General features: G+C 38.3%; 1 protein-coding gene across 7 annotated transcripts in view; it reads right to left on the bottom strand.

Moving 5' to 3' along the window:
* The window catches only part of BCAS3 (BCAS3 microtubule associated cell migration factor), a 613,911-nt gene that overhangs the window by 410,754 nt on the left and 175,342 nt on the right, over positions 1–27,815 (bottom strand). For all 7 annotated transcript variants that reach the window (XM_055130825.1, XM_055130821.1, XM_055130823.1 and 4 more), the window contains exon 14: positions 4,249–4,382. In XM_055130825.1, coding sequence (XP_054986800.1) covers positions 4,249–4,382 — 134 coding nt within the window. The remainder of the gene's footprint in view (positions 1–4,248; positions 4,383–27,815) is intronic.

Raw genomic sequence — 27,815 nt, 5'->3', positions numbered from 1 at the left:
TATCAATAAACTTGGAATCATGGCATATTTAATAACTTTTTTAATTACTAGTCTTGGGGTTGGAGCAATAGTCCATCATATAAGGCACTTGTTTTGCACATGGCCAACCCAGGTTCAGACTTCCAGTACCACCTATCAGGCATGACTCCTGAGCACAGATCCAGGAATAATCCTTGAAGACCACCAGGTGTGGCCCAAATTGAAAGAAAAAGCCCACAGTAATTCTTAAATGGAAAATATCCATATTGTAAATTTGTAAGTAGTAATTACATTGAAATGCAATTTTAGAGCTGGGGATATGGCTCAAAGTGCTGATCCCTGGCACTGCACAATCCCTTAAGCGCATCCAAGTGTGCCTTCACATTGAAAAATATATGTATCATTTTAAAATAAGTTTACATTTGGGCTGGAAAGATTGTACAGCAGGTAGGGTGCTTGCCTTGCATGCTGCTGACCAGGGTTCAATCCCCAGCATTCCATATGTCCCCTGAGCACTGGCAGGAGTAATTCCTGAGTGCAGAGCCTGCAGTAAATGATCATCACCAGGTAGACTGGAACCCCCAACTCCACGACCAAAAATAAAAAAATAAATAACCCCTCTTAGCTTGGAGCAGGGGTGATAGTACAGCACATAAGGTGTTTGTCATGCAGAGGCTGACCGGAGCTGGTCCCCCGAACATTGCCAGGAGTGATTCCTAAGTGCAGAGGCAGAATTATCCCTTGAACATTGCCAGGTGTGCCAAAAATAAATAAATACATATATGGTTCACAGTGGGTCTGCGGATACAACTCAGCAATATGGCACCTGCTGTGGATGTACGCTACATACCAATTTCATTTTCCTGTTGCACTGCTATTTGATTTTTGTATTATGTTTGTAAAACTCAGGTTATATTTGGACTAGAGAACTTCCCACATTTTAAAGTTGGCAAGTTATTTTTTTTCACAATGTTACTTAACTTGCCTATATATTCCAGGTTCAGAAGTAGACCCAAGTTTAACAAGGAGGGCGGGGCAGAAATATGTCATAGATGAGGTGCTTGGGACTGAACTCAGGAGCCTTGTTCTCTGCTTTGAACCATCTCCCTCTGGCCTTCTACTTTTCAACAAAAGAAATATTTCACAGATGACAGAATGTATCCTCCTGAATCATACCAGGAAGTATATATTATCTGTTTCACTTTGGTAATGTAAGAACTCATCAGCTAAAGCCAAAGTCTAAGTAAGGTTTCATTCAAAACAGCAATAGTGATTCTTAAAATTCTAACATTTGTATATTGCAACTATACCAAAAAAAAAAAAAAAAAAAAGGGGCTTTCAGGACCCAGGGTTGGCTCAGAAACAAAAGCACCTGCCTTGCAAATGTGAGATCTGCAGCACACCACAGGCACACATGTGCAAGCCCCACAATTAGCACATGCAGCCCACCACCACAGCCCCTCCCCTGCCACTAGCACAGGAACAACAACAAAAATGTGTGCATTTTGGCTACACAGGCAACCCCTGGCAAGCACATGTATAATACATTTCACAACTAAAAACGAATCCCTTGTGAGCACTAAACTAGAATGCATGCAAGCAAATGTGTACGAGCTATGTGTGCACAAAAACAGGGGGGAAGGGAAAGAGAAAAGGAAAGAAAGAGGGGCCAAGGAGAAGGTATAAAGGGCTAGAGCACCATGCATTTGACGCTGGAGCCCCAGGTTCAATACCCTGCACTGCATGATCCCCTGAATACTGCCCAGAATGATCCCTGAGCATGAAACAGGGAATAGCCCTCAAACACTGACAAAGGACAGGAGGTACAAGAGGGAAAGAGGGAAGGAGGGAAGAAAGAAGAGAAGGAGGGAATTTCCTTATCAACTATTTGGCTGAAGTTGATGTAAGAAAGGCAGGCTAAAAGCTGGAAACTTTCTATGATCAATTTTCAGAATAAGAGTTGTTAAAAAAAAAATCCTCCTCTGTAGGACCAAATGCTTTATCATTCATATCATAACTCAAAGATTTTTATAGATTTAAGATAGCTCTATCCACAACAGAATTTTTAATAAAAATATATGCTGGACAGCATTTGGGCAGTTGGGAGAAAGGGGCTCAATGAGTTACCCTTTCAAAGGAGGTGCGTGTCACAGAGGAGTGGTCAGGACTCACCCAAACTCTAAAATGAAGACTCTCTGCAATTGGAGGCCACTCATTCCTCCAAATACCCCCTATCTACCAGAAGACGCTGAGGATAGTAAAAATATATAAAACACATCATGCTGTCTAATAAAAGTGCTAATTCATTTTTATATATGAATATGTATGTTTTCATTGTGCTATACATGTGTCAGGTATTAGCTCTCAGTAAAAGACAAAAACAGGTTGAAGATATAACAGGAGGTAAAGTGCTTGTCTTGGGTACAACAGACCTCAGTTCAATTCCTGGTACAGTACATGGTCCCCCGAGCACTGTCAGAAGTGATCCCTGAGCACAGAGCCAGGAGTAAAGCCCTGAGCACTGCATGGAGTGGCCCCACCAAAATTAAATTAAAAAATAAGAAACAAAACAAAAAAATTAAACTCCTGTGCAGAGATGTGGTTCATAGTGGCACATGTGTGAGGCCTTGGTTCAGTCAGGCCTATGTAACACCACCACCCCCATGCCTGCACCTTGAGGTCTACCCCTCGTGGTGCCTAAACCCCACCTGGAGTGGCTGCCCGGCCATCCCTGAGAACCCTTGGAGTGTTCCCACACCTACTAACAAACTAAGGCTTAAAAGGTCCCAGCTATTGTTATTTGCTGATTTCCATTAAGTAAATACATATACCAAGAAACAGAGTTAGAATAAAAATGTAAATGGAACTTTAATAAAAATTTGCTGAATTTACCTGTTATGTATTTACTGGGTCATAGCTAGATAAATGGTTTTCTTCATGTCTATGTCTTCCACTCTATCACCAAGGATAATATGTTCTTATATAGCCGAGATATGACCCCGGGGGCCGCACGCGTGTGCGGCTCCTCCGCAGCTGCACCTGTGTGAATCCAGACCCAGCTGAACCAACTACAACATGGACTGCTCTTGCAGATTGTTTCCAGCCAGAGAACTAAGCTGCGACCCCATGCCCGCCTGGGAGGGGAAGGGTATTTCTCTCTCTAGCCTGTCCCTTCCCGGGGATGAAGGGCGTGGGGACCGCCATATTATGACGATCACAGATGGGGTTTACAAGCTTGCAATGATCGAATATCCGGAAGAAATCTCCCTGGACTTAGTTGTTAAAGTACAGAAATACAAAACCACGTGGCCGCTACTGTGGCCGCGCGACCTCATTTCTCTTCACAACAGGTCTGACTCTAGTGGGGTGCTCCTAATAATAATGGTGAGGTTTGTGTTGAGATATTGAATGTAACCAAAGTAAATAGAAAGTAAAGTGAAATTTATCAGTTACAAGGCGGGAGGGGGTACGGGGGTGGGCGGGATGGGAGGTGTACTGTGGTGTTTTTTTTTTCCTTCGGTGGTGGGATATGGGCACTGGTGAAGGGATGGTTTTTTCAGCATTGTATGACTAAGACTTAAGCCTGAAAGCATTGTAATTTTCCACATGGTGATTCAATAAAATAAAATTTAAAAAAAATATGTTCTTATAAGTTAACATTAAGCTCTGATATGACATAAAGAAGCTGAAGAAACAGACATCTTAAGACCCATGGCAAGCTCAGTAGTAAAGCAGCATTATGGGCAGGAGGCTGGGCATCCCAGGGCCATCAGCACCACAGCACTGCCCTGGGGTAGGTAAAGCCACAAGGAGGTATGAATTCTCTAGTCCATGCCACTAAGTGTGTGTGGGCAACTCAACCAAAGTGCACAATGGAGGTCAGGGACACAGTACAAGGGGCAGGGTGCATACCTGTGACCCACTCCAACCCAAGTTCAATCCCAGGTATTAGAAGGCCCCCAGGAGTCATTGGGAGTGACCCTGGTAGCCGCCAGCACTGCAGGTCTGAGCAGCATCAATCAATGGACCCCAGCACCAAGCCACTGGCCAAGTCCAAGCTGGCCAGGTACGATCGAGATTGGCCCTCAGAGACCCTAAAATCCATTTGGGAAGGTCCCTGACCCTTCCCTCCTCCACAACTACTGTGCAATGCCACAACCAATTAATTGAATAGGCCCTCCTACCCTCAGCAGCAAACACTGCAAGGACAAAGGGAAGGGGGAACTTGGAAGGGAAACAAATAAAAATAAAACAAAACACACAACTTACTTTGGCTTCAGTTTCTCCCCTGTGAAGAGTGTAGAGGTGATGGACAGCACTTTGTGACGAGGACCAAGGATGTGTCAGAATTTGGAAGACATGAAAGTCATGGCCAAGGGTGTCTGTTGTGACTAGAAGCATTCCTAAGAACACACACAAAGGCAAGAATTTTTTTAATTACATCTGTGGGGAAAATAGTTTCATGAAGAATTGATACTGCTCTAAAATATTACCAGAGGCAAATGATACCAAGATATTAGAAAATTCCCACGACAAGAAAACTAAAGCACAGTATTTTTTAATTATGTGAATACAAAACTGTAACTCCGTATTAGTATACAAACGCAGAAAGGAATTCAGATATAAGACTTTTTATATCCCCCTATAAAGAGCAGAGAAAGTTTTCTATGTCTGAACTTAAAGACTTTAAAAACATTTTAAAATAGCAAATGTGCTTAGTATGTAAAATGACATCTCTCTATGGAACTAAAGCCCATTCCTGTGTTTTGCCTTTTCTCAAATCCAAATTCTAAACTTAATTTTAACCTGAATTTAATTCACCAATTTAAACCCTGACTCAGACCCCAGAAGAACATTTACTGAAACAATATACAGTAACTTTTACAGGTCACTTTTTAGATCTAGATGAAATGTCAGAGCTGAGAATTCTTCAGCTAAGCCAAGATTACAGATATTTTCTACACTTTCTTGAGAAACACTCACTTATATTTTGCTTTTAGGTCTATCATCCATTTTGAATAAAGACAAATGCTGTCAAATTATCCAAGCAATGTATCTTGCTTTTTTTTTAAATTGAATCACCATGAGACACACAGTTACAAGGTTATTCAAGACTGGTTTCAGTCATACAATGTTCCAATACCCATCTCTTCACTGGTGTATATTTCACAAACCAATTCCCTTCACTGGTGTATATTTCACAGCACCAATACCCCCAATTTCCCTCTCACTACCCTCCCTACCAGCCTGTCTCTATGGTAAGTACCTCTCTCTCTCTCCACTATCCCCCCTCCTTCCTCTTTCCTCCCCCCTCCGCCTCCCTCTCCCCCTCCTTCTCCGTCCTTTCCTCTTTCCCCTGCTTCCTCTCTTCTTTCCCCCTCTTCCCCCAATTTCTGGGAAATGTGGTTTGCAATATAGGTACTGAGAAGTTATCGTGCATATGCCTTTATCTACTTTCAGCACTCAGTTCTTGTCTAGAGCGATCACTTCCAACTATCATTGCCATACTGGTCTTTTCTCTATTCTAACTGCCCTGCCCCAGCCCTTCCACTTGTGACAAGCTTCCATTGGTACACCAGTTCTCCTAGCCCTTGTTTTTGCTGTTCGTGGGTATTCATCTCATATTACACTTTTCTATATGCCACACATGAGTCCAAGCAAGGTATTGAATTTTCTATCCTTTACTGTCCAACTACCCCAAAATAAACTGCCCATAACTGTGTACATCTTTATGAAATACTCGTAATTTCTGTCTCTTTTCATTAGTTTATGAAATTTTATGAAATAAGTTCATGTGAAAGGCGAAAGATTTATGCGATCTGAAGAGAAACCAGAGACTGGAGTGACAGCACAGCGGGTAGGGCATTTGCCTTGCACGGGGCTGATTCAAGTACGATTCCTCCACCCCTCTCAGAGAGTCTGGCAAGCTACCAAGAGTATCCCACCCTCATGGCAGAACCTCGCAAGCTACCCATGGTGTATTCGGTATGCCAAAAACAATAACAACAAGTCTCACAATGGGTCAACAGTGCTAGCACTAAGGTCATGTGAATTCTCACTTTCTCACCCTTATCAGCATTATTTTGACTATTCCGACTCATTTACCTATACTTATAAAAAATTTTTTTAAATACAAAAATATTACTAGAATTATTTTGTATGATGGCCCTATGAATTTATTTTAATAAATTTTAATTTATTTAATAAATAATTTAATAAATTTTAATAAACCAAGTCCTCTGTGCTAAGAACATGATTCAATTCTTTTTTTTTTTTCCTGTTTTTGGTTTCTGGGTCATACCCAGCGATGCACAGGGTTTGATCCTGGCTCTTGCACTCAGGAATTATTCCTGGAGGTGCTCGGGGGACCATATGGGATACTGGGAATAGAACCCGGATTGACTGTGTGCAAGGTAAACACCCTACCCGCTGTGTTATCACTCTAGTCCCCATGATCCAATTCTATTTTTTTGTTTGTTTGTTTTTTGGATTGCACCCAGCAATGCACAGGGGTTACCTCCTGGCTTTGCACTCAGGAATTACTCTTGGCGGTGCACAGGGGACCATATGGAATGCTGGGAATCGAACCTGGGTTGGCCGCGTGCAAGGAAAATGCCCTACCCGCTGTGCTTTTGCTCTAGCACCACCCTCAATGATTCAATTCTTAATTTATATCTTTAACTTCAAATTTTAAGTCTGACGTTAGCACTCATTTTTTTAATGCCCTCTACCAAGTTAACGACATTCTCTCTACTGCTGATTTATTGTGAGATTTCTAACAAGCAAATATTTAATTTTGTCAAATGCTTTTATACACTTATGATTATGTGGATTTTCTTCTTGAGTTCTTAAGTTAACTAATATGATAAATTTTTTAAAAATATCAAATATTAAATAAGCTTTGCAAGTCTAGGATAAGCTCTACTCAAAATCCTTTATTATAAACTACTGGATTTAACAAACTAATATGTGTTGAAGATCCTCATGACTGAGGCTCTTTAGCTCATAATTTTCCTTTTTAACAATCTTTTGTATATTTCTATTACTACATAGCTGCTCTGCACATGAAACAGTCCTTAAACACTTCTACCCTAAAACAAACTGGGAGAAACTGCTACTTTTTCTTCCTTGGATGTTCAGTACAATGTGTAAGACTATGTGCATTATATTTTTGAATAATTGATAAATAATTTAAAATGTTTTAATTGAGGGGCTCAGGCATAGTTCAGGGGGAGGCGCTTGTCCTACAAGCATGGAGCTTCATGTTCTATTGTCCTAGTGCCACCCATATGTGTCCAGCCCAATCCCAGTGCTTCACAGCTTGCGTTCCGCCCTGGAACTGCAACAGTGAGTGCGCTCTAATGCACAGTCAGGTGTGGCTGAGCACCACAACTGCAATCAGGAATACATATTTGGGAGATTTTTGGGGGGTACACATCTGACGGTACACAGAGCTTACTCCTGGCACTGCACTCAGGAATCACTCCTGGCGGTGCTCAGCATAGCATATGGGGTGCCGGAGATTGAATCTAGGTGGACGACGTGCAAGGCAAATGCCCCCCTTGCTGAACTACCTCTCTAGCCCATGAGTGTCACAACTGAAACGTGAGTCCTGCAAGCACCACATCTAAGATGTGCAGCCCTGGTGAGCATCACACCTAGGATGCGTGGACCATCTCAAAGTGAGACCATCAGTCTCCTGCAAGTGCCACAAACAATTTTGTGAGCACCAGAACAAGTCATCACAACAATTAAAAAGGTTTAATTCTAAGATTTCTGAGAGTTCTTTGTTCTTTTCCTGCACAGGATGGGGTATATGGCCAGGGTTACTCTCAGCTCTGTGCGTGAGGAACCACGTTGTGCCAGGCATTGAACTTGGGCCTCGCCTCTTTCATGAAAAGCATGGGTTCAGTCCACTGACAGCTCGCTGGTCCCCTTAACTTTTTATTGTTTTCCTTTAAAAATTTTTATTAATGCACCATGATTTGCTAAGTTCTTCACAGCTGAGTTTTAGACTTCCAATGTTCCAGAAATGATCCTTCCACCAGTGTCAAATTCCCTCCACGAGTGTTTTCAAGTTCCCTTGCCTTCCCCGCCACCCTCACCCTAGCCTGCCATATAGACAGGCACCTTTTCAAGTTCATTTGTTCAAGTTTGAGTCTCATGATTTCTGCGCTGTTGACTCTGTGGTTTGGATATTTAGCTCTATCATTCCTTATCACCACCGGTGTCCCCCAGTCCCCTTGACCCCTGTACCCTGTTGCTTCTTATCTTTCTCTTTTTTAAAAAAATTTTCAAACACAGCCAAAAATTTTAGCTATCTTTTACATGTTTACTTCTACCTTAATTCCATAACAAGCAATTTCTTAACATTTTCTTTCTCAAAAAATACATTAGTAACTGAATGTTTTACTGTGAGTTCAAGAAAATTAATACTGTTGTCTCCTTGTTTTTTTCTAATTTCTATATTCCTGCCTTACCCTTTTGATAAATTCCTTATTAAGATTTAATTAATAATGAGCTGTTCAGATCTCACTCTCCCTCTCCCCACTCCCTTTTTTTACCTTTTGGGGCACATCCAGTGGTGCTCAGAGGCTATGCCTGGGGTACCGCATGGGGGAGGCTGAGCACGGCCTCCCCCACACAGACTCATGCGCCAGCCCTGTGAATTATCTCCCACTTTGGAACACCCTCTTGACACTAAATTTTTATAAGTTGCTCTAAGAATTATAAAACACAATTCCTAACTGGTGTTTTGGGGCTGGAGAGATATAACAGGGGCAAGGCAGTTCTCTTGAACATAACCTGACCAATTTCAGTCCCCAGCACAACAGATGGTCCCCAGAGCACCACCAGTAAAGACCTCTGAGCACCACCAGGTGTGACCCCAAATTTGAGCAAAATTTTTATAAAGGGATTAAATTTATGTATTTATTTTTATTCTATCCAAAGATTTGGGTTCCTCTCCTCCCCCAGGGTGGGGGAGCGGTGGTCCAGTTACACTAGGCTGTGCTAGAGCTTATTTTTGGCTCTATGCTCAGGAGTCACTCCTGGTGGTACTTTGGGGAACCAAACGCTGTGCAGGGATCAAATCCAGGTACTGCTTATGCAATGCAAGTGCTCTGCCCACCCCCCCGCCCCGTCCTTTCGTCTGACCCAGATTTTGGTTTCTCCTTTCTTTTTCTTCCCCGCTGATTTTGGTTTATTTGGAATATGGTTTGCTACCACTCCATTATGCCAGGAAAGGAACCATAAATTTTGTTGAAAGAAAATTCTGTAAGATTATTAAGTATCTGGGGTCAAAGATAAGGCAGGAATTAAGTGGAAAGTGAAGTAGATTTGAAATTGCCATTTCAAATGCAATGAGCAGAATAATATTAAATTTAAAAGGTATCACACTGCACAGCCAACATGATACTTTCAATAACAATATAATACAGTCATTATGCCATTCATGAAGATCTAGTTCAAATCTTTAGGTTTATTTTCATGGTCTCTACTCAATGATAAGGTCATTTATAAACTTCCATTCTTTCCTCTTTTGGGGAGGAGGTGGGATCACACCTGGTGATGCTCTGGGTTCTGCACTCAAGAATCACTCCTGGCAGTGCTTGAGGACCATATGTGATACTGGGGAAATGAACCTAGGTGCAAGCAAGTGTCTTACCCACTAAAATATCTTTCCAACCCTCTTCCATTCTTTTCTCAATGTTACTGTTATTCAAACAATAAATTCTAAGTTGGGCATGAATGCTTTGTTGTTCTTTGATGGACAGAATTTCTTAACTCTTCCTTTTTGGTGAGTTAACACAAATCCACTTCTATGTTTTGATCCAACTTTCCCACAACAAAGTTATTTTCTGCACTTGACAAATCAATAGAAATATCCTGACAGGATATCTGATGAACATACATTTAAAACACAAATATATTACTCACCTGCCAAAGATAAACTTGATTACTTTTAAAAATAATATCAATATTTAACTCATATAAGCAAAGCCTATACTATTATTAGACTATTATTCTCTTGCATATGAATAAAACTAGACTACTATTCTTTTGTATCTGAATGGAAATCACAGGTAAACACTTTTCTATATGCTCTTAGCTTTTCAAACTGACATTCACATCTGCTCAGCCTTATAATATGTAAAACAAATTCAAATTTTGAAATAGCCCACTGAAAATATATCCTTATTTCCTTTATGTATCTTATCTAAATGTTTTCCCCACTTCTCCATGCAAATGTGAGTTCTATAATTCAGCAATGAACCCTACTGGGGGGAAAAAATAGAAAACAATTGAAGGAGCAGGAAAAAAGGAGAAATAGCACAGTATCATACAATATATGCTTTCTTTGAATTTGTAGGTTCCTTTTTTGCATGCATTCGGCTAGAGAAAATAACAATCTTTTTTTTTTCTAGAAAACAAGTTTAAAAGCAGATATACATAAAAGGAAAAAGTTGTACCAAGTAGACTGTGGCCTGAGAACTATTTATGCAGCATCAGAAGACTAAACCAGACTGCAGCCTGGCCATAAACTAAACCCACGCCCCAAATGAGGTGCCAAGCCACAAAAAGAATTTGCGTCATCGGGAAATACAAGGAAAAGAAGGCCTTCTAATTATAGGGCCTGGAAGCGGAAGCCTAGAGTGATTAGCTGTTTAGGCGCTGCTGTATGTTTATCTGGAAGCTTCCTCTCCCTCACTCTCAGCCTCAAGTTTGATAGATGAGCGTTAGCAATAGAGGGTGGGGACTGAAGCTGCTGATGGTACATGGCGTTCTCCAAAACCTGAGGGAGCTGGAGACTGAACATTAAGGCTTCTGTGGCCTCATAAGAACATAAGTCTTTTCAACTGGGCGTCAGCTGGTTAGCCCAAAAGGCAAAATTAAAGAGTAGCAAACCTCTGCTGCACATATGCTATAAAATCTTGGAAACATGAGTAAGTTTGTCTTCTTTCGCCATATACTATTTATAACACCTATCTAATTGTACAGTTCTATATCGCATGAATACAGATGAACTAGAAAAGAACTGACCAGTTATTTACATTCTCTTCTGAAAAGACACTAAAACTGAATGTGCTGGATCACATGTAAGTGCAAGAACTCAAATTATATACAATAAAGTAATTTCACTTTTTGGTATCAGTTCACATCAATTTCTTTTCCAGCAATACTTGCACAGATGTAAACTGACAAAGTATTTAAGTTGCTAGAGAAATTTGAGAACATAAAAGCAACAAGACATTATCCTACTAATTAACTGATTACATAACATCAAAACTATTAAAGTCTGATTAATAAAACCTTTATACTCAATATGAATACTTGATTTTTGTTTTTGTTTTGTGGTAACACCCAATGAAGTTCAGGGCTTACTCCTACCTCTGCACTCAGTGCTAGGAGTCACTCGTGGCAACGCTTAGAGGACCATATATGATATCCAGAATTAAACCCATGTTGGTCACATACAAGGGATGCACCTTACCCATCATACTACTGCTCTGGCCCTCAATATAAATACTTAAAACAATGGTCTCAAAGTCTCCCTCTGGGCAGGATCAATGATAGCACATACATTAAGCTGTGAAAGAAACTGATAATCAAACTCAACATTGTATTTCACTCATATCAAGAACATATCAAAGTTTACTTAAATTATGCTCACTAAAGCTGTTAAAGATAACGAAGTAAATAAAACAAAATGCATGACCTGTTTACTTTTAAAAACTAAGATACAGCCAAACCATGATAAGTGCCAATGTTTTTGATATGGTGTTTTTATTTGTTCTATAATCTGAAATCAGCTAGTCCAAATCAACTATTTTGAGATACACTGATTTGGTAATCTACCATTGCCATCCTCCTGTGCTTTTAAGAGCTAGAAATTAAATGACTGAGGACTTTACTTAACAAAATTGGCATTTTTCCTTCCATTCCATCCATATGATAAAAATATTAAGGCTTGTGGACATCTTCAGTCATATCAATAAGATGTTATACTAAACACCATATTATTTTTGACAATATTCATTCTAAAGCAATATAGGGCAGTGGTGCACATCAATGTATTTGGAAAGATGCATGAATAAATTTTTTGTCATATTTAAGAATATTTTTCTTAAACTTTACTATACTTATATACAATAAATATAGCAAATATGAGTATACAGTCTGATAAGTATGAGTAATATCTACACTTATGCAACTATACCATAATCTAGACAGAGAACATATGAAAAAAATTCCCCTGTGTCCACTTGCCTTCCCCACTGCCTTGGTCCCAGACAACCACTGATTGGCTTTCTGTCTTCATGGATTAATACTGCCTACTTCAGAATTTCATGTAAATGGAATCACACAATATTTTGCTAAGTATATTTGCTGTGGGTACTGAAGGGCATTCATTTATTTACATTACTGTGCAGTGTTCCATTATATGGCTACATGAAAATTTATGTATCCATTTAGTTTTCGAGTTATTTCAAGTTTTCAGCTGATGTGAATCAAACTCATACAAAGACTCAAATAAAAATCTCTGAATAGATATGTTTTTCTTTCTCTTAGGGGTATATTTAGGAGAAGTATTTACTGAATTATGTGTATCTAATTAAATGGCTGTGTCATTTTACCTTCTTGTGAGATCAATAACTTTATCAGTCATTTTAAATTTAATCATTTCTGTTGGCATTTGGCAATTTTAATTAGCCACATTCCTGGTGATCACTAACACTAATCAGTTTTTCAAGTATGAAATGGTTCTTTGCATATTTTCTTTTATCACACAATTACTTAAATCTCTTGCCTATTTAAAATCATTTATGTAATTTCACACATATAAATTATACACATGTATTATATAAAATATGTGGTATCCCACTTCATCTTCATTTGAATGAAGACCACGTTTGTCTTTTGTTTCTGTGATTTGTGTTTGCGTTTTGGTGTGCTATGAGTTTGTTATCTACCCTTATCACATGGTCTAATTATATACTTTTATTTTATAATGTGTACAGTTTTAAATTAATTTTACAATTGATTTAGAATTAATTTACATAAAATGTTAGGTAAAAGTTATTCCACATGTCCCAGCACTATTTCTTGAAAGAACTGTACTATCCCTAGTTACATCATAATTTCATCAAAAATCAAGTAACAATAAGAGTTTGATGAATTTCTGGATGCTATCCATTCATATATGATTTCCATTTACCCAAAACCATCTTTTCTGAGTTACTGCAAATTTATTTATTCGTTTGTTTGTTTTGAAACCACACCTAGTGGTGCTCAGGGCTCACTTCTTTTAGGACTACACTCATTATATTTTTCTTTCATAGTTCATACTAATACCAATTCCTTATTCCCATCCCTCCCCAAGATAAGCACTATTCTACTGCATAAATAAATTTCTGATGAATATATGTATTATTGAGAAAAGTCAAAATTTTTAGCATATAAAAAAGAATTTATGAGAAGAGTATAAATCAATCTGAATTAATACAGTAAGATTTTGTGTGTAAGTACTTGGTTATAAAAAATATGTCCATCTTGGACGTTTTCAAATGCAAAACTTTGGATATACTGTTATGGTCATACATGGTCTAGATATATTCTTAGTTTTCTATTTTTTTGTCACATTTTTAACAGTGTGCCCATTATTCCTTTCTGGAATACATTCAGTATTGTATCAGAACAATACCACTAACAAGGATGATAGTGGCCATGGAGGCTGGGAAGTGGGTAGGACCCTTTTTACTCGTGGACACCCCAGATGAGGCTATTTTAGAACTTTCATGAGGACTAGATCATATTGTCATCATAGATTTCCCAGACTCCTAATGAAAATTTTATACTTTGTAACTATAGTTGTTGGTTTAAGATGCACATTCAAGTGTTGTGCTTTAAAAATTGTATCTTAATAAGAAATTAGAAACATTTTTCCACTGATTCTTATATGACTTCAGTGCCCCAATGATTTTAGAATAAGGAGAAAAAAATTCTTCAGGGAGTCACCCATCATGTCAGTAGAATACACCATCTTCATAGATGATAAACAGAAGAGTAAATATCAAGTATAATGAGAACATCTCTTCAAGCTGGGGCTGGGGAGGCTAGGAAGGGCAAAGATAAAACAGCTATAAGGGGGCTGGGGCAATAGCACAGCTGATAGGGCTTTGCCTTGCACGCGGCTGACCCAGGATCAATTCCCAGAATCCCATAAGGTCCCCTGAGTACCACCAGGGGTAATTCCAGAGTGCAGAGCCAGGAATAACACCTGTGCATTGCTGGGTGTGACCCAAAAAGAAAAAAAAAAGAGAGATATAAGTTAGACAAAAAAATCTGGAGCCACACTAATTTGCAAATCTAAGAGGCATTACATATGTTAACAAAAATCATGACAACACATTTCTCTGAACTGCTTATTATGATTAACTGGGTAAAGAACCTAAGATCACCTTTCAACATACTGAAATAAAATTTAAAATATTCAATACATAAACAATTGCTCAACGATTTGTTCGAGCGGGCACCAGTAATATCTCTCATAGTGAGACTTATTGTTACTGTGTTTGGCATATCCAATACATCACGGGTAGCTTGCCAGGCTCTGCCGTGTCGGTGTGATACTCTCGGTAGCTTGCAGGCCTCTCCGAGAGGGGCGAAGGAATCAAACACGGGTCGGACACGTGAAAGGCAAATGCCCTATCGCTGCGCTATCGATCAATCACATAAACAATTGGAAAATTTTCAGATGTGCTAATGATATAGTCAAGCATGCAAAAGAGTACACATTTAATCTCATTTACTAGAGACCCAGCATTCACTATTCTCTTACTAATGACTGGAAAGCAATTTTCCTGCCAAGAAGGTGCAATTATTTAAAATGCAAATACACAGCATTTACAACTCTTAACTACTTACCTGGAAGAAGTGTTTTTGGAAAACACATCACTTAACTAGTAAAAGTTAACAAATGGGTTTTAGAAACATCAAGTTGATACTGCACTGTAGCACTGTAATACTGCCATGCCATTGTTCATTGATTTGCTGGAGCGGGATCCAGTAATGTCTCCATTTTGAGATTTGTTATTGTTTTTGGAATATCGAATATGCCACGGGTAGCTTGCCAGACTCTGCTGTGTAGGTAGGATACTCTTGGTAGCTCGCTGGACTCTCCAAGAGGGACGAAGGAATCAAACCTGGTCAGCCAAGTACAAGGCAAACGCCCTACCTGCTGTGCTATTACTCCAGTCCCAAGTTGATATTATAGATTTCAAATTTCCTTTGTTGTGTGGTAACTGCAATTAAGTTAATAGGAAAACTCTATCTTCTTTGACACAATTAATATGCCAATCTCGTGTACTTATTTACTACGTTATAATTTCCACAAGATATTCTTAATATCTTTACATACTTCAATCTTAATTACATACAACTTATGCCTGCATTTATTTTAATTTGCCATAATGAATCACTGAGAACTTTGCAGGGGGAGACAATTCTCCTTCATAGCACAAATTAGAAATGAGTTTGTTTTATTGAAGAAATGACTAATTACATAAAATCAATGACCTGTCTCAGTCCTGTAATAATGTTTCCATGATTACAATGATGAAAATGCAATTAATAAAGTTAATGCATACTTATTTAATACCAACCAAGTACAAATTACCAGGCTAATACCTAGAGGCAAAGCAAAAGCTCACCTCTAGCAGAAAACATACTGACAGAAAACTCTGAGAAGTGTAAAGAAGCAAAACACTAGATGAGGGAAGTTTCTAATAATAAAAGCAAAGTGGGAATTGGTATTTATTGGTATTTCAGGTATGACTTTAGGTGTTATCTTAAGCATTGCTATCTTTCAGGTATTATCTTAGATAACATTTTTAGCATTCATTTACTGAAAAGGAAATTGAAGTATTCAGATATCATTGATTAAGTAGGGCTAGGGAAGTCTTCTCAACATGATAGTCATAATCAAAGTAAAGAGACAAGAGAACAACAGGTAAAAAAAGACACCATGAAGAAGAGAAATACAAAATCTTTAAGAAGCTGAAAAATATGTAGTATATATTAATAATGGAGGAAAAATGTATGGAATCAAGATGAAGCAGTTAATTTGCTTCTGTTTACGAAACTTATGGACCACACACATTTAGAGAACAAAAATGTTAATAATGAAAGAAAATTTAACAGAGCTAGAAAGAGGACAGGGTGTTGCATACCTTGTACACTGATGACCCTGATTTGATCCCCAGTATCTTATGGTTCCCCACCCTCCCACCCCGCCAACATCGTTAGGTATACACTGGGCTCCTGACCACCACCACCTGTGACCCAGGTTGGATACTTGGCAGCAGAGCATCCTTAGGCTCTCGCACTCAACTGCTAGTCTATTGACTGAGTTTGGGAGATGTTCCCCTCCAAACCCATTCCCGAAAGAAGTAAAATTAGCAGTCTGGAGTTATAGTACAATGGATAGAGTGTCTGCCTTGCACATGGCCGACCTTGGTTCAATCCCCAGCACCCCATATGATCCTCTGAGCACTGCCAGGAATAATTCCTGAGTGCAGAATCAGGAGTAAACCCTGAGCATCGCCAGGTGTAACCCAGAAAGAGAGAGAGAAAAAGAAAGAAAGAAAGAAAGAAAGAAAGAAAGAAAGAAAGAAAGAAAGAAAGAAAGAAAGAAAGAAAGAAAGAAAGAGAGAGAGAGAGAGGGAGGGAGGGAGGGAGAAAGGGAGGGAGGGAGGGAGGGAGGAAGAGGAAGAGAAAGAAAGAAAGAAAGAAAGAAAGAAAGAAAGAAAGAAAGAAAGAAAGAAAGAAAGAAAGAAAGAAAGAAAGAAAGAAAGAAAGGAAGAAAGAAAGAGAGAAAGAAGAGAGAGCAAGAAAGAGAGAAAGAGAAAGAAGAGAGAGAGCAAGAAAGAAAGAGAGAGACAGAGAAAGAAAGAGAAAAGAGAGCAAGAAGGAAAGAAAGAAAGAAAGAAAGAAAGAAAGAAAGAAAGAAAGAAAGAAAGAAAGAAAGAAAGAAAGAAAGAAAGAAAGAAAGAAAGAGAAAGAGAGAAGAAAGAAAGAAAGAAAGAAAGAAAGAAAGAAAGAAAGAAAGAAAGAAAGAAAGAAAGAAAGAAAGAAAGAAAGAAAGAGAGAAAGAGAAAGAAGAGAGCAAGAAAGAAAGAAAGAGAGACAGAGAAAGAAAGAGAAAAGAGCAAGAAGGAAAGAAAGAAAGAAAGAAAGAAAGAAAGAAAGAAAGAAAGAAAGAAAGAAAGAAAGAAAGAAAGAAAGAAAGAAAGAAAGAAAGAAAGAAAGGAGGGAGGGAGGGAGGGAGGGAGGGAGGGAGGGAGGGAGGGAGGGAGGGAAGGAAGGAAGGAAGGAAGGAAGGAAGGAAGGAGAGAGAGAGAGAGAGGGAGGGAAGGAGGGAGTTCCATCATTATTTGGCTGAATCTCAAACAGAAAGCTTTGTAACTCTATCTCATGCAATAAAGAAAAAAAAGTAATGTGGAGTTCATGCCCAATTCAATCAGCTTAATCAATGGCTGAACAAATAGCTGTACTCCTACATTATTAACAAAAAGAAAAAAATTTAAATCTTAAAATGGGAGAAAATAATATTTCAAAAATAAAATGGGAGAAAAACAATGCAATCATAGTTCATCAGGATAACCAAGAGTTGAGCTATAATCATGTTAATAATAAAAACAAACAAAAATAGTAGTGTTGCGCAGCAGAAGCATGCTAAGCCCATAAAATAAATTTTAATTAAAAATACCAGCAACTGATTTTCGCATATATTATTTTGGAGGAAACATCTGGCAATCCCAAATTCTTGTTGAAACTTTAAATCTCAGTAGGGTTAAATCTGGAGATGGGGCCTCTAGGAATTAAGTAAGCTTAATGAGGATTTAGGGGTGGGGTCTTGATCTGACAGAATTAGAATCATCATAAAAAGAGCTAGTCACGGAGCTCATTCTCTCTTTCTCTGTGTCCTTGCACCAAGAACAGGCTGTCTCTGGACAGCCTTTTCTAACCAGAAAAAAGTCTTCACCAGAAACCAAATTGGACAGAATTTAAATCTTGGGCTTCATGTGTCCATGTAAGAAGAACATATTTAACTATCTGAAAATAAATTTCTGTTGCTGAAGCTCTTGAATATTGTATTGGTAGCCCAAACAGACAAATGCATGCACACATGCATATTATAATCTACACCAAGTGCCCTAAAGACTAGCTTCTTATGAGTCATGATCCCATATGGGGTCATGCAACTTTAGAAAAACAATTCCCTGTAAATTATTAGCAATGAATGTTTGATTTTTTAAATACTGATATATCTGGGTCATGCAAAAATTTCTCAGGCAAAAGGATCATAAATGGAAGCCATGTAAGAAGCCCTGTCCTACAGACCATTTAAGTCTCAAAGCTAAGACTGGCATAAGGGAACAGAGCTGCCTTGTTAAGAATCACAAGATTATTTTGCCATGTAATTTAAGAATCTTAAATCAGAAAACCCACAGTTTGGGGCCGAAGCAATAGTACAGTGGATAGGGCATTTGCCTTGCAGGCAGCCAACTCAGGTTCGATCCTCAGCATCCTATATGGTCCCCGGAGCACCACAAGGAGTAATTCCTGAGTGTAGAGCCAGAAGTAAACCCTGAGCATTGCTGGGTGTGACCCAAAGAGGAAAAACAAAAATGAAACTACCCACAGTTTTTTGGAAATCCACATAAATGTTTAATAAAAAGAAAGGCTAAATAAGTTGTTTTCCCCTCATGGAGATGATGAGTAACCATAGATGGGGCAGAAAACTCAGCAACCTTCTGAAAAACTTTGAAGAAAAAAATTAGAATCCATTCCCTCTCATCCCTGATAAAGTACAACCAACCAATAATCAAAGGGAACAAGATTAACACTGCCAACAGCTGTAAAACAAAGAACTCTTTGACAGTTCCTTAGTAGCAATCAAAAATACTAGGAATTTTAAAAACTAAAATTTTTAACTACAAGACGTAATAGAGAAATTACTCAAATTGCATAGAATTTCCAAGCAGAAAAAAAAGTTAAGTCATATTCATTGGAGAATGAAGAAGCAGCTCACAAATGTATAAAAGTTCATGATTCAAGTACACAAGTAATTTAATGGAAAGAAAAGTAGTTTGTGAAAATGATTAAGGAGTAATTAAATATCCATTTCAGAAAAATATGAATCATGACTAAAACCTGACACTTTTGTTTAAAAACTATTTAAAATGGACCAGAAATTGAAGGATTTAGCTATAAGACTATTAGAAGATTACATGGAGAAAATCTATAAACACCATACTGGGAAATGTTCAGAAAGCTGCTATGATAAAGATAAATTTTTAGGGGCCAAAGAGATAGTACAGGTGATAGAGTGTTTACCCTGAGCACACCCTACCCAGGTACGATCACTGGCAGCCCCTATGTTTCTCTGAGCCTGGCCTGTGATTACTAATGGCTCTGTGCTCATATGAATCACTCCTAACGGTGCTCAGGGGATAATACGTGGTGCCAGGAATAAAACTTAGGTCAGTTAAGTGCAAGACAAGCACTTCACCTGCACCATCTTTCTATTACAGAAAAAAAAAGCCTTCTTACTGAGAGAAAATATTTTTCAAATCATATAGAGAAATCTTATAGAGAATCAAGGATTTATGGGGAAAAAAATATATCAAACCACGTCTAGGAGATGAAAGGAAGTACGAGAACACTGTCTCACCTAGTGGAGGCCATCAATAAAGAGATGACTTTGTTTACGTAAAAAAGCCAAAATTCTGGAGTTAGAGGTAACAATAATTAAAATGAATTTTTCGACCAAGGGGCTCAAATAAAGGGTGTCAAAGAGCAGAAGATAATCAACTGAAATCATTCCAACTGAGTGGGGGTGGAGAATTAATAAAAATAAACATAACCGCTGGGATCTGTGGAACACCATCAAGCAGATGAATTTTAAGTAACAGATAATCCACGTAGATAGTAACAGATTATCAGCAAGTAATACACAAGAGAGGACAGAAAAGTCAGCAGAAATGATGGCTGAGAAGTCCCACATTTGATGAAAGTATTTAGGACAATAAAAGTCTTGTGTATCATGTAACAACAGTAGATATATATCAAAACGCATTTACCAAAACCCAAGGTGAACCCCCCAAAGTCAAGTCTAAACTGTGAGGGATAAAGCACCAATGTAATCACTATAACAATGCACTGCTGTGGCAGGAATGTGCAAAGCGGGAGGTTGTGTCTGTGTGTTGAGAGGCCGTGGGGAGGAAAGGGATGCAAACAGGTCATAGGACAGTTCTCTGTACCTTCCACTCAATTCTTGCAGAGAAACTAAGTGTCCACCCTACCTCAAAGAAAAGCACACAAAACTTTGTTAATCATTTTAAAAGTTCTCTAGAAAATGTTGTTCACTATGTACCTAAAAAATTAAAAGCAACAAACATACAAAATGAAAAACAAACAAAATGCAAGTCCCACAACTGAATTTAATGGCATCCTTGAATGTTTTCTCTGAATAGGCCCCATATAAAACTGTAGTGCCTATCCCCCACTCAAACAAGCTACATATGCTCCTTAATTCATCATGCAGTTTTACACTGTGTTCATGAATTCTGGTGAGGTAGGTGACAGGTCTTGCTTATTCCTGAATTTTGTTACTGAGACCTTTCACAGATATTATGGTCTAAATATACACCTCTCTAAAAATCAAATAACAACAGAACATATATTCCTGAACACAAAGTAATATAAGGCAAATAAGAAAATAATGCTTACTTTTAAAACTCACAAAATATTTTTTGGTTTTTTTTCTTTTAAATTAATTTCCGTGAGCTCTGAAGAGTATTCTAATAATCACAAGTATGCACAGGGGGGTAGAGTGGTGTGGATACTTGTAAGATCACTCTATCTCATTTTAAAAAAAGGTATAACTGAGACATAAACCTGAGAACTCTGTAACTTTCCACATGGTGATAAAATTTTTAAAAAAATAAAAATTAAAAAAAAAGACGTCTCCAACCAAAAACAGAGAATTATTCGATCACAACTGGTAAAAACCTAAGATATAAACTTAGAAGGTTTAAAAATATGTAACTGCAAGCAAAGAAACACTGAATGGTGTTAATGGAGAATCTACAAGTCCCATTTCTGAAAGGGTTCAAATTAAAAACATTAAATTTTAAATTTCCTGTTTTCACACAATACCTATGAAGGTCAATAGCAGCAGCAGGAGAGACCTGCCTTCTTGTAAAATGCTAGTAAATTTGCACAAGAAAATTTAAACAAAGAATAATATGAAATACATCGTTGGAAGCCAGAGCAGTAACTCCAAGAGCTATAGAACACTGTTTGCATGCTGGAGGCCTGGCTTCTATCACTGGCTTCTCATGGCCACCTGAGCACTGTGGGGTGTTGCACTAAAAAAAAAAAAAATAAAGTAAAATAAAATCTTTTGACCTGCCCAATTTTTTTTCTAATTACTAAATAGAATAATGAAAGAAAAATATATACAACTGACAATTATTATAGCTATGCATTTACAAATGATAGAGAAACCTCCTGTCACAATATACACGCATATGTATGTACATATCAACTGAAGTATTAAGATCAAACAAGAAAGCTGACACACAAACTAGAAAAAAGGAAAAAAAGAAAGTCACCCAGTGGCAGGAGCTGGCTAAATTAGCAGTCATGCTCACCTCCAAACCTTGGACTGAGAAGCTTGTCAGCTACCATACAGCTAAGTAAAGAATCACAACTTTCAGACTGAGATCATTGATAACAGAATATTTTATATATACATTTGCTCATTCTCAAGAAATAACAGTCATATTCTGAACAGCAAAAAATACTCTGAGATGAGCAGTAAATAAGATGACTTGCAAGCAAGTGCATCAAATCTCTGCCTACTCATAAAAGATCCTGCAGGCCAATTTTGTGAGTGCTTGCTGAGTTATGAAGCATCCATTTAATTCAAATATTTAAACTGGTACAAACCATTTATAATATGTCACAGAAATGAGGACACTGAAAAATATACCTGCTACATAATAAACTGATGAGTCTACAGTACAAATAAACAATCTCAGAAAAATGTGTCATATTGTTTCATAGCTCATCCATTCAACTAATATTTATCTGTAGACCAAACACCAATTCATTATTCTTTAAATGATCACCTTTTGGGTTCCACTTAGAATTGATTTCCTTTTGAGGAACATTTTAGAATACCCCAAAGTCGGGATAAAATTGTTCTCCTAGCACACTGTCCCTATTCTACATAAATTTCCTTCTTTATTTTAAGCCTTCAGTATACAAGGAAGATCCATGGGTACGAACTGTGTCCTGCTAAATGAAGACTGAGTCAGGAAATGAGAAAGGATCTTTGGTATTTAATGTACTTAGATGGAACAGGTGAAATCCTGTCCAGAACCAAAACTTTTCAGTACCTGGCCCATCAATAATTGAATCCTAACATTTTAGTACCATAATATTTTTGAATAATATGGTGAAAACTAATCTATTTTAAAAAAAAGATATTTTAAGGAAAATAAAGCACTGTATCACTGTCATCCTGTTGTTCATTGATTTGCTTGAGCGGGCAACAGTAACATCTCCATTGTGAGACTCGTTGTTACTGTTTTTGGCATATAAATATGCCACAGGTAGGCTGCCAGGCTATTCTCGGTAGCTTGCCAGGCTCTCCAAGAGGGACAATAGAATCAAATCTGGGTAGGCCACATGCAAGGCAAAACCCTACCAGCTGTGCTATCGCTCCAGTCCTAGAAGTTCCCCTTAAAAGAAAAATAAATGAATACAAAAAAAAACTGAAAAAAAATTCAGTGGTTTGTTCTACATGTTCACAAACAAAGGATATTTCCTTTAAAGATTAGGGAAAATAAAAATGGAACTTTTTTTTCAAGTTTCTATTCACCAAATGCTATGCAAGGACTTCTCAGATCTTGAATCCATGTTAAAAAGCCTTATCTTGGAGTCAAGAAGAAATGTTACAATAATAATTTAAGGAGCAACTTTTTATAAAATTATCTTCCACCTCCAAAATTAGAAGGTTTTATATAAGACTAATTATCATAATAATAGAAGACTATTTATATGCATAGGACATTATAGGGTCAGGGAGATGTCTCAAAGGGTAGGAGCACTCATCGGCCTGGCTATCACCCCCACAACGTGCCTCCGGGCACCATCTTAGTACACCAACAGCCCTGGTCCAGAGATGCCCAGTTGAATCCAAAAATGGATTACTGCCCTACAGAGATGTCTCTGAAACCTAACCATTTACAATCTAGGATTCCAGAAGCGTGCGGCCACAGCACCCAAGATATTCAAACTGAGCAATGGACAATAAAAGATCTAGCGTCTGCCCCTGGCAGGGCAGGCTTGAATGGTGGTGGGAAAATTTGAGCAAAATATAATGCCCAAAAGTAGAGAGACCTAGAGTATTGGGGAAATTTCCTGCCATGGAGACAGAGTGAGCACTGGGATGGTGGGGGAGGGGATATACTAGGGATACTGGTGGTGGAAACTGTGCACTGGTGGAGGCACGGGTGTTCGATCATTGTACAGCTGAATCTCAGACATGGAGGCTTTGTAACTGTATCTCACAGTGATTGGGGAAAAAAAAAGTAATGTGGAGTTCATATCCAATTTGATTAGCTTAATCAATGGCTGAATAAATAGCAGTACTCCTACATTAAATACACACACACACACACACACACACACAGGGCAGGAGCATATATATACTTTGCATATCAAAGACCTAAGTTTAATCCCTGGAACAGATAGCACATCACACACCCCCAGCAGCAATAGGAGATTCCCTCCAGATACCACTGGGTGTTGTATAAAAATAAGACAATTATATTACATACACACTAAAGGAACAATTGAGAAAGGTAATGTTCAGTGTCACTGAAAATAAATACTTCTCTACAAAAACCATTTCAAGTGAAATAGAAGACAAGTCACAAATTGAACAAAAATATCTATGAAACATGTAGCACTGTCATCCCGTTGTTCATCTATTTGCTCGAGCGGGTACCAGTAACGTCTCCATTATGAGACTTGTTGTTACAGTTTTTGGCATATCGAATACGCCAAGGGAAGCTTGCTAGGCTCTGCTAAGTGGGTAGGATACTCTCAGTAGCTTGCCGGGCTCTCTGAGAGGGACGGAGGCATCGAACCTGGGTCGGCCATGTGCAAGGGAAATGCCCTACCTGCTGTGCTATCGCCCCAGTCCTATGAAATATGTACCCAATTTTTAAAAAAATACATGTTAAAATGTACAATTAGAGATGAACAGTACAGGGTGTGGCACTACTTGCACACAGCAGACCCAGGTGCCATCTCCAGCACCCCACATGTTCCCTTGAGCCCACCAGGAGTGATTCCTAAGCATAGAGCCAGGAATACGCCATGAGAATTTCTAAGAGTGGCCCAAAAAACAAAAGGAAAAGAAAAAGCAATGAAATATCTGAAAAGACACTGTGACAAAGGAGACAAACAGATGACAAAGTATAATATGTTTATGCATAAAATCTAGTGCAAAAAGGAAGTGCACTATTAAGGCATAAAAGAGGTAGAAGAGTCTAAAGCGCATATTAGTAAGTAAAAATAGCCAAGCTGAAGTGGCTACACAATATGATTCCAACAAGATGACTTTCTGGAAAAATTAGAAACATTAAAAAGATTGATAATTGTCAAGTATTAGGGCAGGGAGGAACAGACATGCAGAGAAATGGGAGGAAGAGGAACATTGAAGCAATTCTGTAAAGTACTTATAATATGGATATCTCATTGTATTTGTGTATCCTTATGATGGAAAAGAACTAACCCTAACATAAACAGAAATTCAGAAGTTAGCAAGAAAAATAGACAGTGAAGGAAACAGTCACCACAAGATAATTTGTATCATAGTTAGACAATTAGTTCTCCAGAAAGACAAAAATATGAACACAAATATTAATCTTTATATAAACCCAATTTGGAGTTCGATAAAATAAAATGGCAAATGTGGATCAAAATTAGGAGAAAGAAAAACTAGTTTTCTAGCATTAATTGCTAGACAATGAAGAGATATGGCAACACAATTCTTTAAGATTATTATGTTCTTACTCTGATGGACAATCATAGGAAAAAAAAAACTTGCAATGTCTAAGGCACTCCAACTGTGGTGGTATAACATTTACTTTAATACAAAGGAGAACTGACATAACAGATGGATTATCAAAATCACTCATACTGGTTATTCCAAATGGAGTGCTGTAAATGACATAACTTCCAGACCATTTCTTTAAATTTAACTCAATTCCCACAACATTCAGATTATTTCAATAAATGTTTGTCTTCATTAATTAAATCAATCTTGCTGTTCAACAATCACTATAAAAAAACTTCCTGTCTATCAAAAATGACTAATTAGGATATTAGAAGAAAGATTATTCTAAGTACACTATGCTATCCTCTTACCATCAGTCCTTATTTTAAAAGATGAAAGGAAGAGAGAAGAGAGGGGTTCTTTCCATCAATTTTAACTAACGTGATCATTTCTGCAGAATTCAAAAGAAAAATGGCCATCTCTTCAGACCCATCATTCAAATGAGAAACGATCTGAAAATATTCCAAGTTTATGAAGACTATTTCAATTCTAAATTCAAAAGAAAAAATTTATCTTTTACTTAGAAATAGTATAACTTAAAAATAATTCCATGGAAGTGGAATTCCACTACTGGAAGTAGTAAATCAACTCGAGAGGGACGGAGGAATCGAACTGGGGTTGGTCAAGTGCAAGTCAAATGCCCTACCTGCTGTGCTATCACTCCAGTCCAGTAAACCAACTATAGACTTAAAAATTATTAATTAAAACAAGAGTGTACAGGGGCTGCACATGTGCGGCCTCACCACAGCTGTATAAGCATGATTCCAGAGGCCAGCTAAACTACTTTTGGTACCGGCAGCTCCTTGCAGAATGTCTCCAGACTGAGAACTAAGCCGCGGCCCCATGCCTACCCAGGAGGGGAAAGGTTTTTTCCTCTCTTGCCTTTTCCTTGGGGGGGGGGGAGGGCGTGGCAAACACCATATTATGAGGACCATAGATGAGAGATACAAGCTTGCAACAATGCAATTTCTGTAAGAAATTTCCTTGGACTTAGTTGCTAAAATACAGAAATCCAAGACCTCATATCTCTTCACAGCAGTTCTGACTCTAGTGGGGAACTCCTAACAATAATAGTGAGTTTTTTGTTGAAATATTGAATGTAACCAAAGTAAAGAGAAAGTAAAGTGAAATTTATCAGTTACACAGGTGGTGGGGAGGGATGGGATTTTTTTGGTGGTGGAATATGTGCACTGGTGAAGGGATGGGCTTCAGCATTGTATAACTGAGACTTAAACCTGAAAGCATTGTAATTTTCCACATGGTGATTCAATAAAAAAAAATAAATAAATAAAATAAAACAAAAAAATACCAGCTAGTCTCTGCATTAAACATGACATAATTAAAGAAACTATCATTCTACAGCCTTCAATGTATCAAAACTATTAAACAAAAAGTTGTTTCAGATATAAGCCCAGAAAACAGAATACCTGTTCATCTCCACAAAGAAAATTTCTGGTACTCAACATCTGAGAAATCATGTGCTCAAATTGCTATCATAAACTGTAAAACAAACTGATACAAACTGTCTCTTGAAGAAAATGATGTAGACAGTAATATTTAAACAGTTTTTAAAAGAATTTTGGTTTTTTTTTGGGGGGGGGCCACAAGTGATGGTGCTCAGGGCAGACTCCTGGTAAGGCTCAGGGGACCAAATGTGATTCCAGGGACAGAATCCAGGTTACCTAGGTGCAAGTCCTTACCCTAGTGTACTACTTCCCCCTCACCCCCTCACTCCTCCTAAAAAAAAAAATAAAAACAGAATTCTTAGCTTAAATGTACTTAAAAGAATCTTTCAGTAATAAGACATTGTTAGAGATACATTTGGGGTAAAATAACTATCTGCACACAGGAAAAATAAAGATGGGAGTAAAAAAATAAACTATATTCAACTGAGCATAACAGTATTAAATGGTAACTTATTAAATTGGAGTAACATCTTCAATTTAGAAAAAGTGAATAAAAAGGCAAAAAATATAAGGATTTAAATGGATAGACATGGAGAGTATAATGCTAAGTGAAATGGGTCAAAAAGAGAGGGACAGAGGTAGAAGCACTGCACTTATTTGTGGAGTATAGAATAACATCACATGAGGCTGACACCCAAGAACAGTAGATACAAGGGCCAGGAGGATTGTCCCATAGCTGGAAGCCTGATTCATGAGTGAAAGGGAGACGGCAGATGGAATAGAGAAGGGATCACTAAGAAAATGATGGCTGGGGACTCTCTGCGCCTAAAGACTTTGATTCCACAGACCTAACACATTCGGGCATCCAGCGCAGCTTCTAATAGCAATGCACTGGGACTGCAAACTGGGCTGCAACTCTGTGCTTCCCGGTGGTGGATTTTTCCTCCCCACCCTGTCTTCCTGCACGGAAAATGGCAGCGGCGGTGGCACCCACATGGCAGGCGCCATCTTCTAAGAGTCCTAACCCAGAGGTATTCGATTTTTACACTTGGGGCTCCTAGGGACTCATGGGAAGGGGGTGTAACCGGCACGCCCTCGGCCCAGATAAATTCGGAGCTGCTGAGAGTGAAGTGGACCCTCTGCGCCTAAAGACTTTGATTCCAGAGACTTCTTACAGCAATGCACTGGGACTGTGAGCTGGGCTATGCAATTTCTGGCAGAATTTT

This window comes from Sorex araneus, chromosome 3, assembly GCF_027595985.1.
Source record: "Sorex araneus isolate mSorAra2 chromosome 3, mSorAra2.pri, whole genome shotgun sequence".
NCBI lineage: Eukaryota > Metazoa > Chordata > Mammalia > Eulipotyphla > Soricidae > Sorex > Sorex araneus.
Note: the sequence above shows the minus strand (reverse complement) of the source record. Positions and strands in the feature narration are given on the sequence as shown.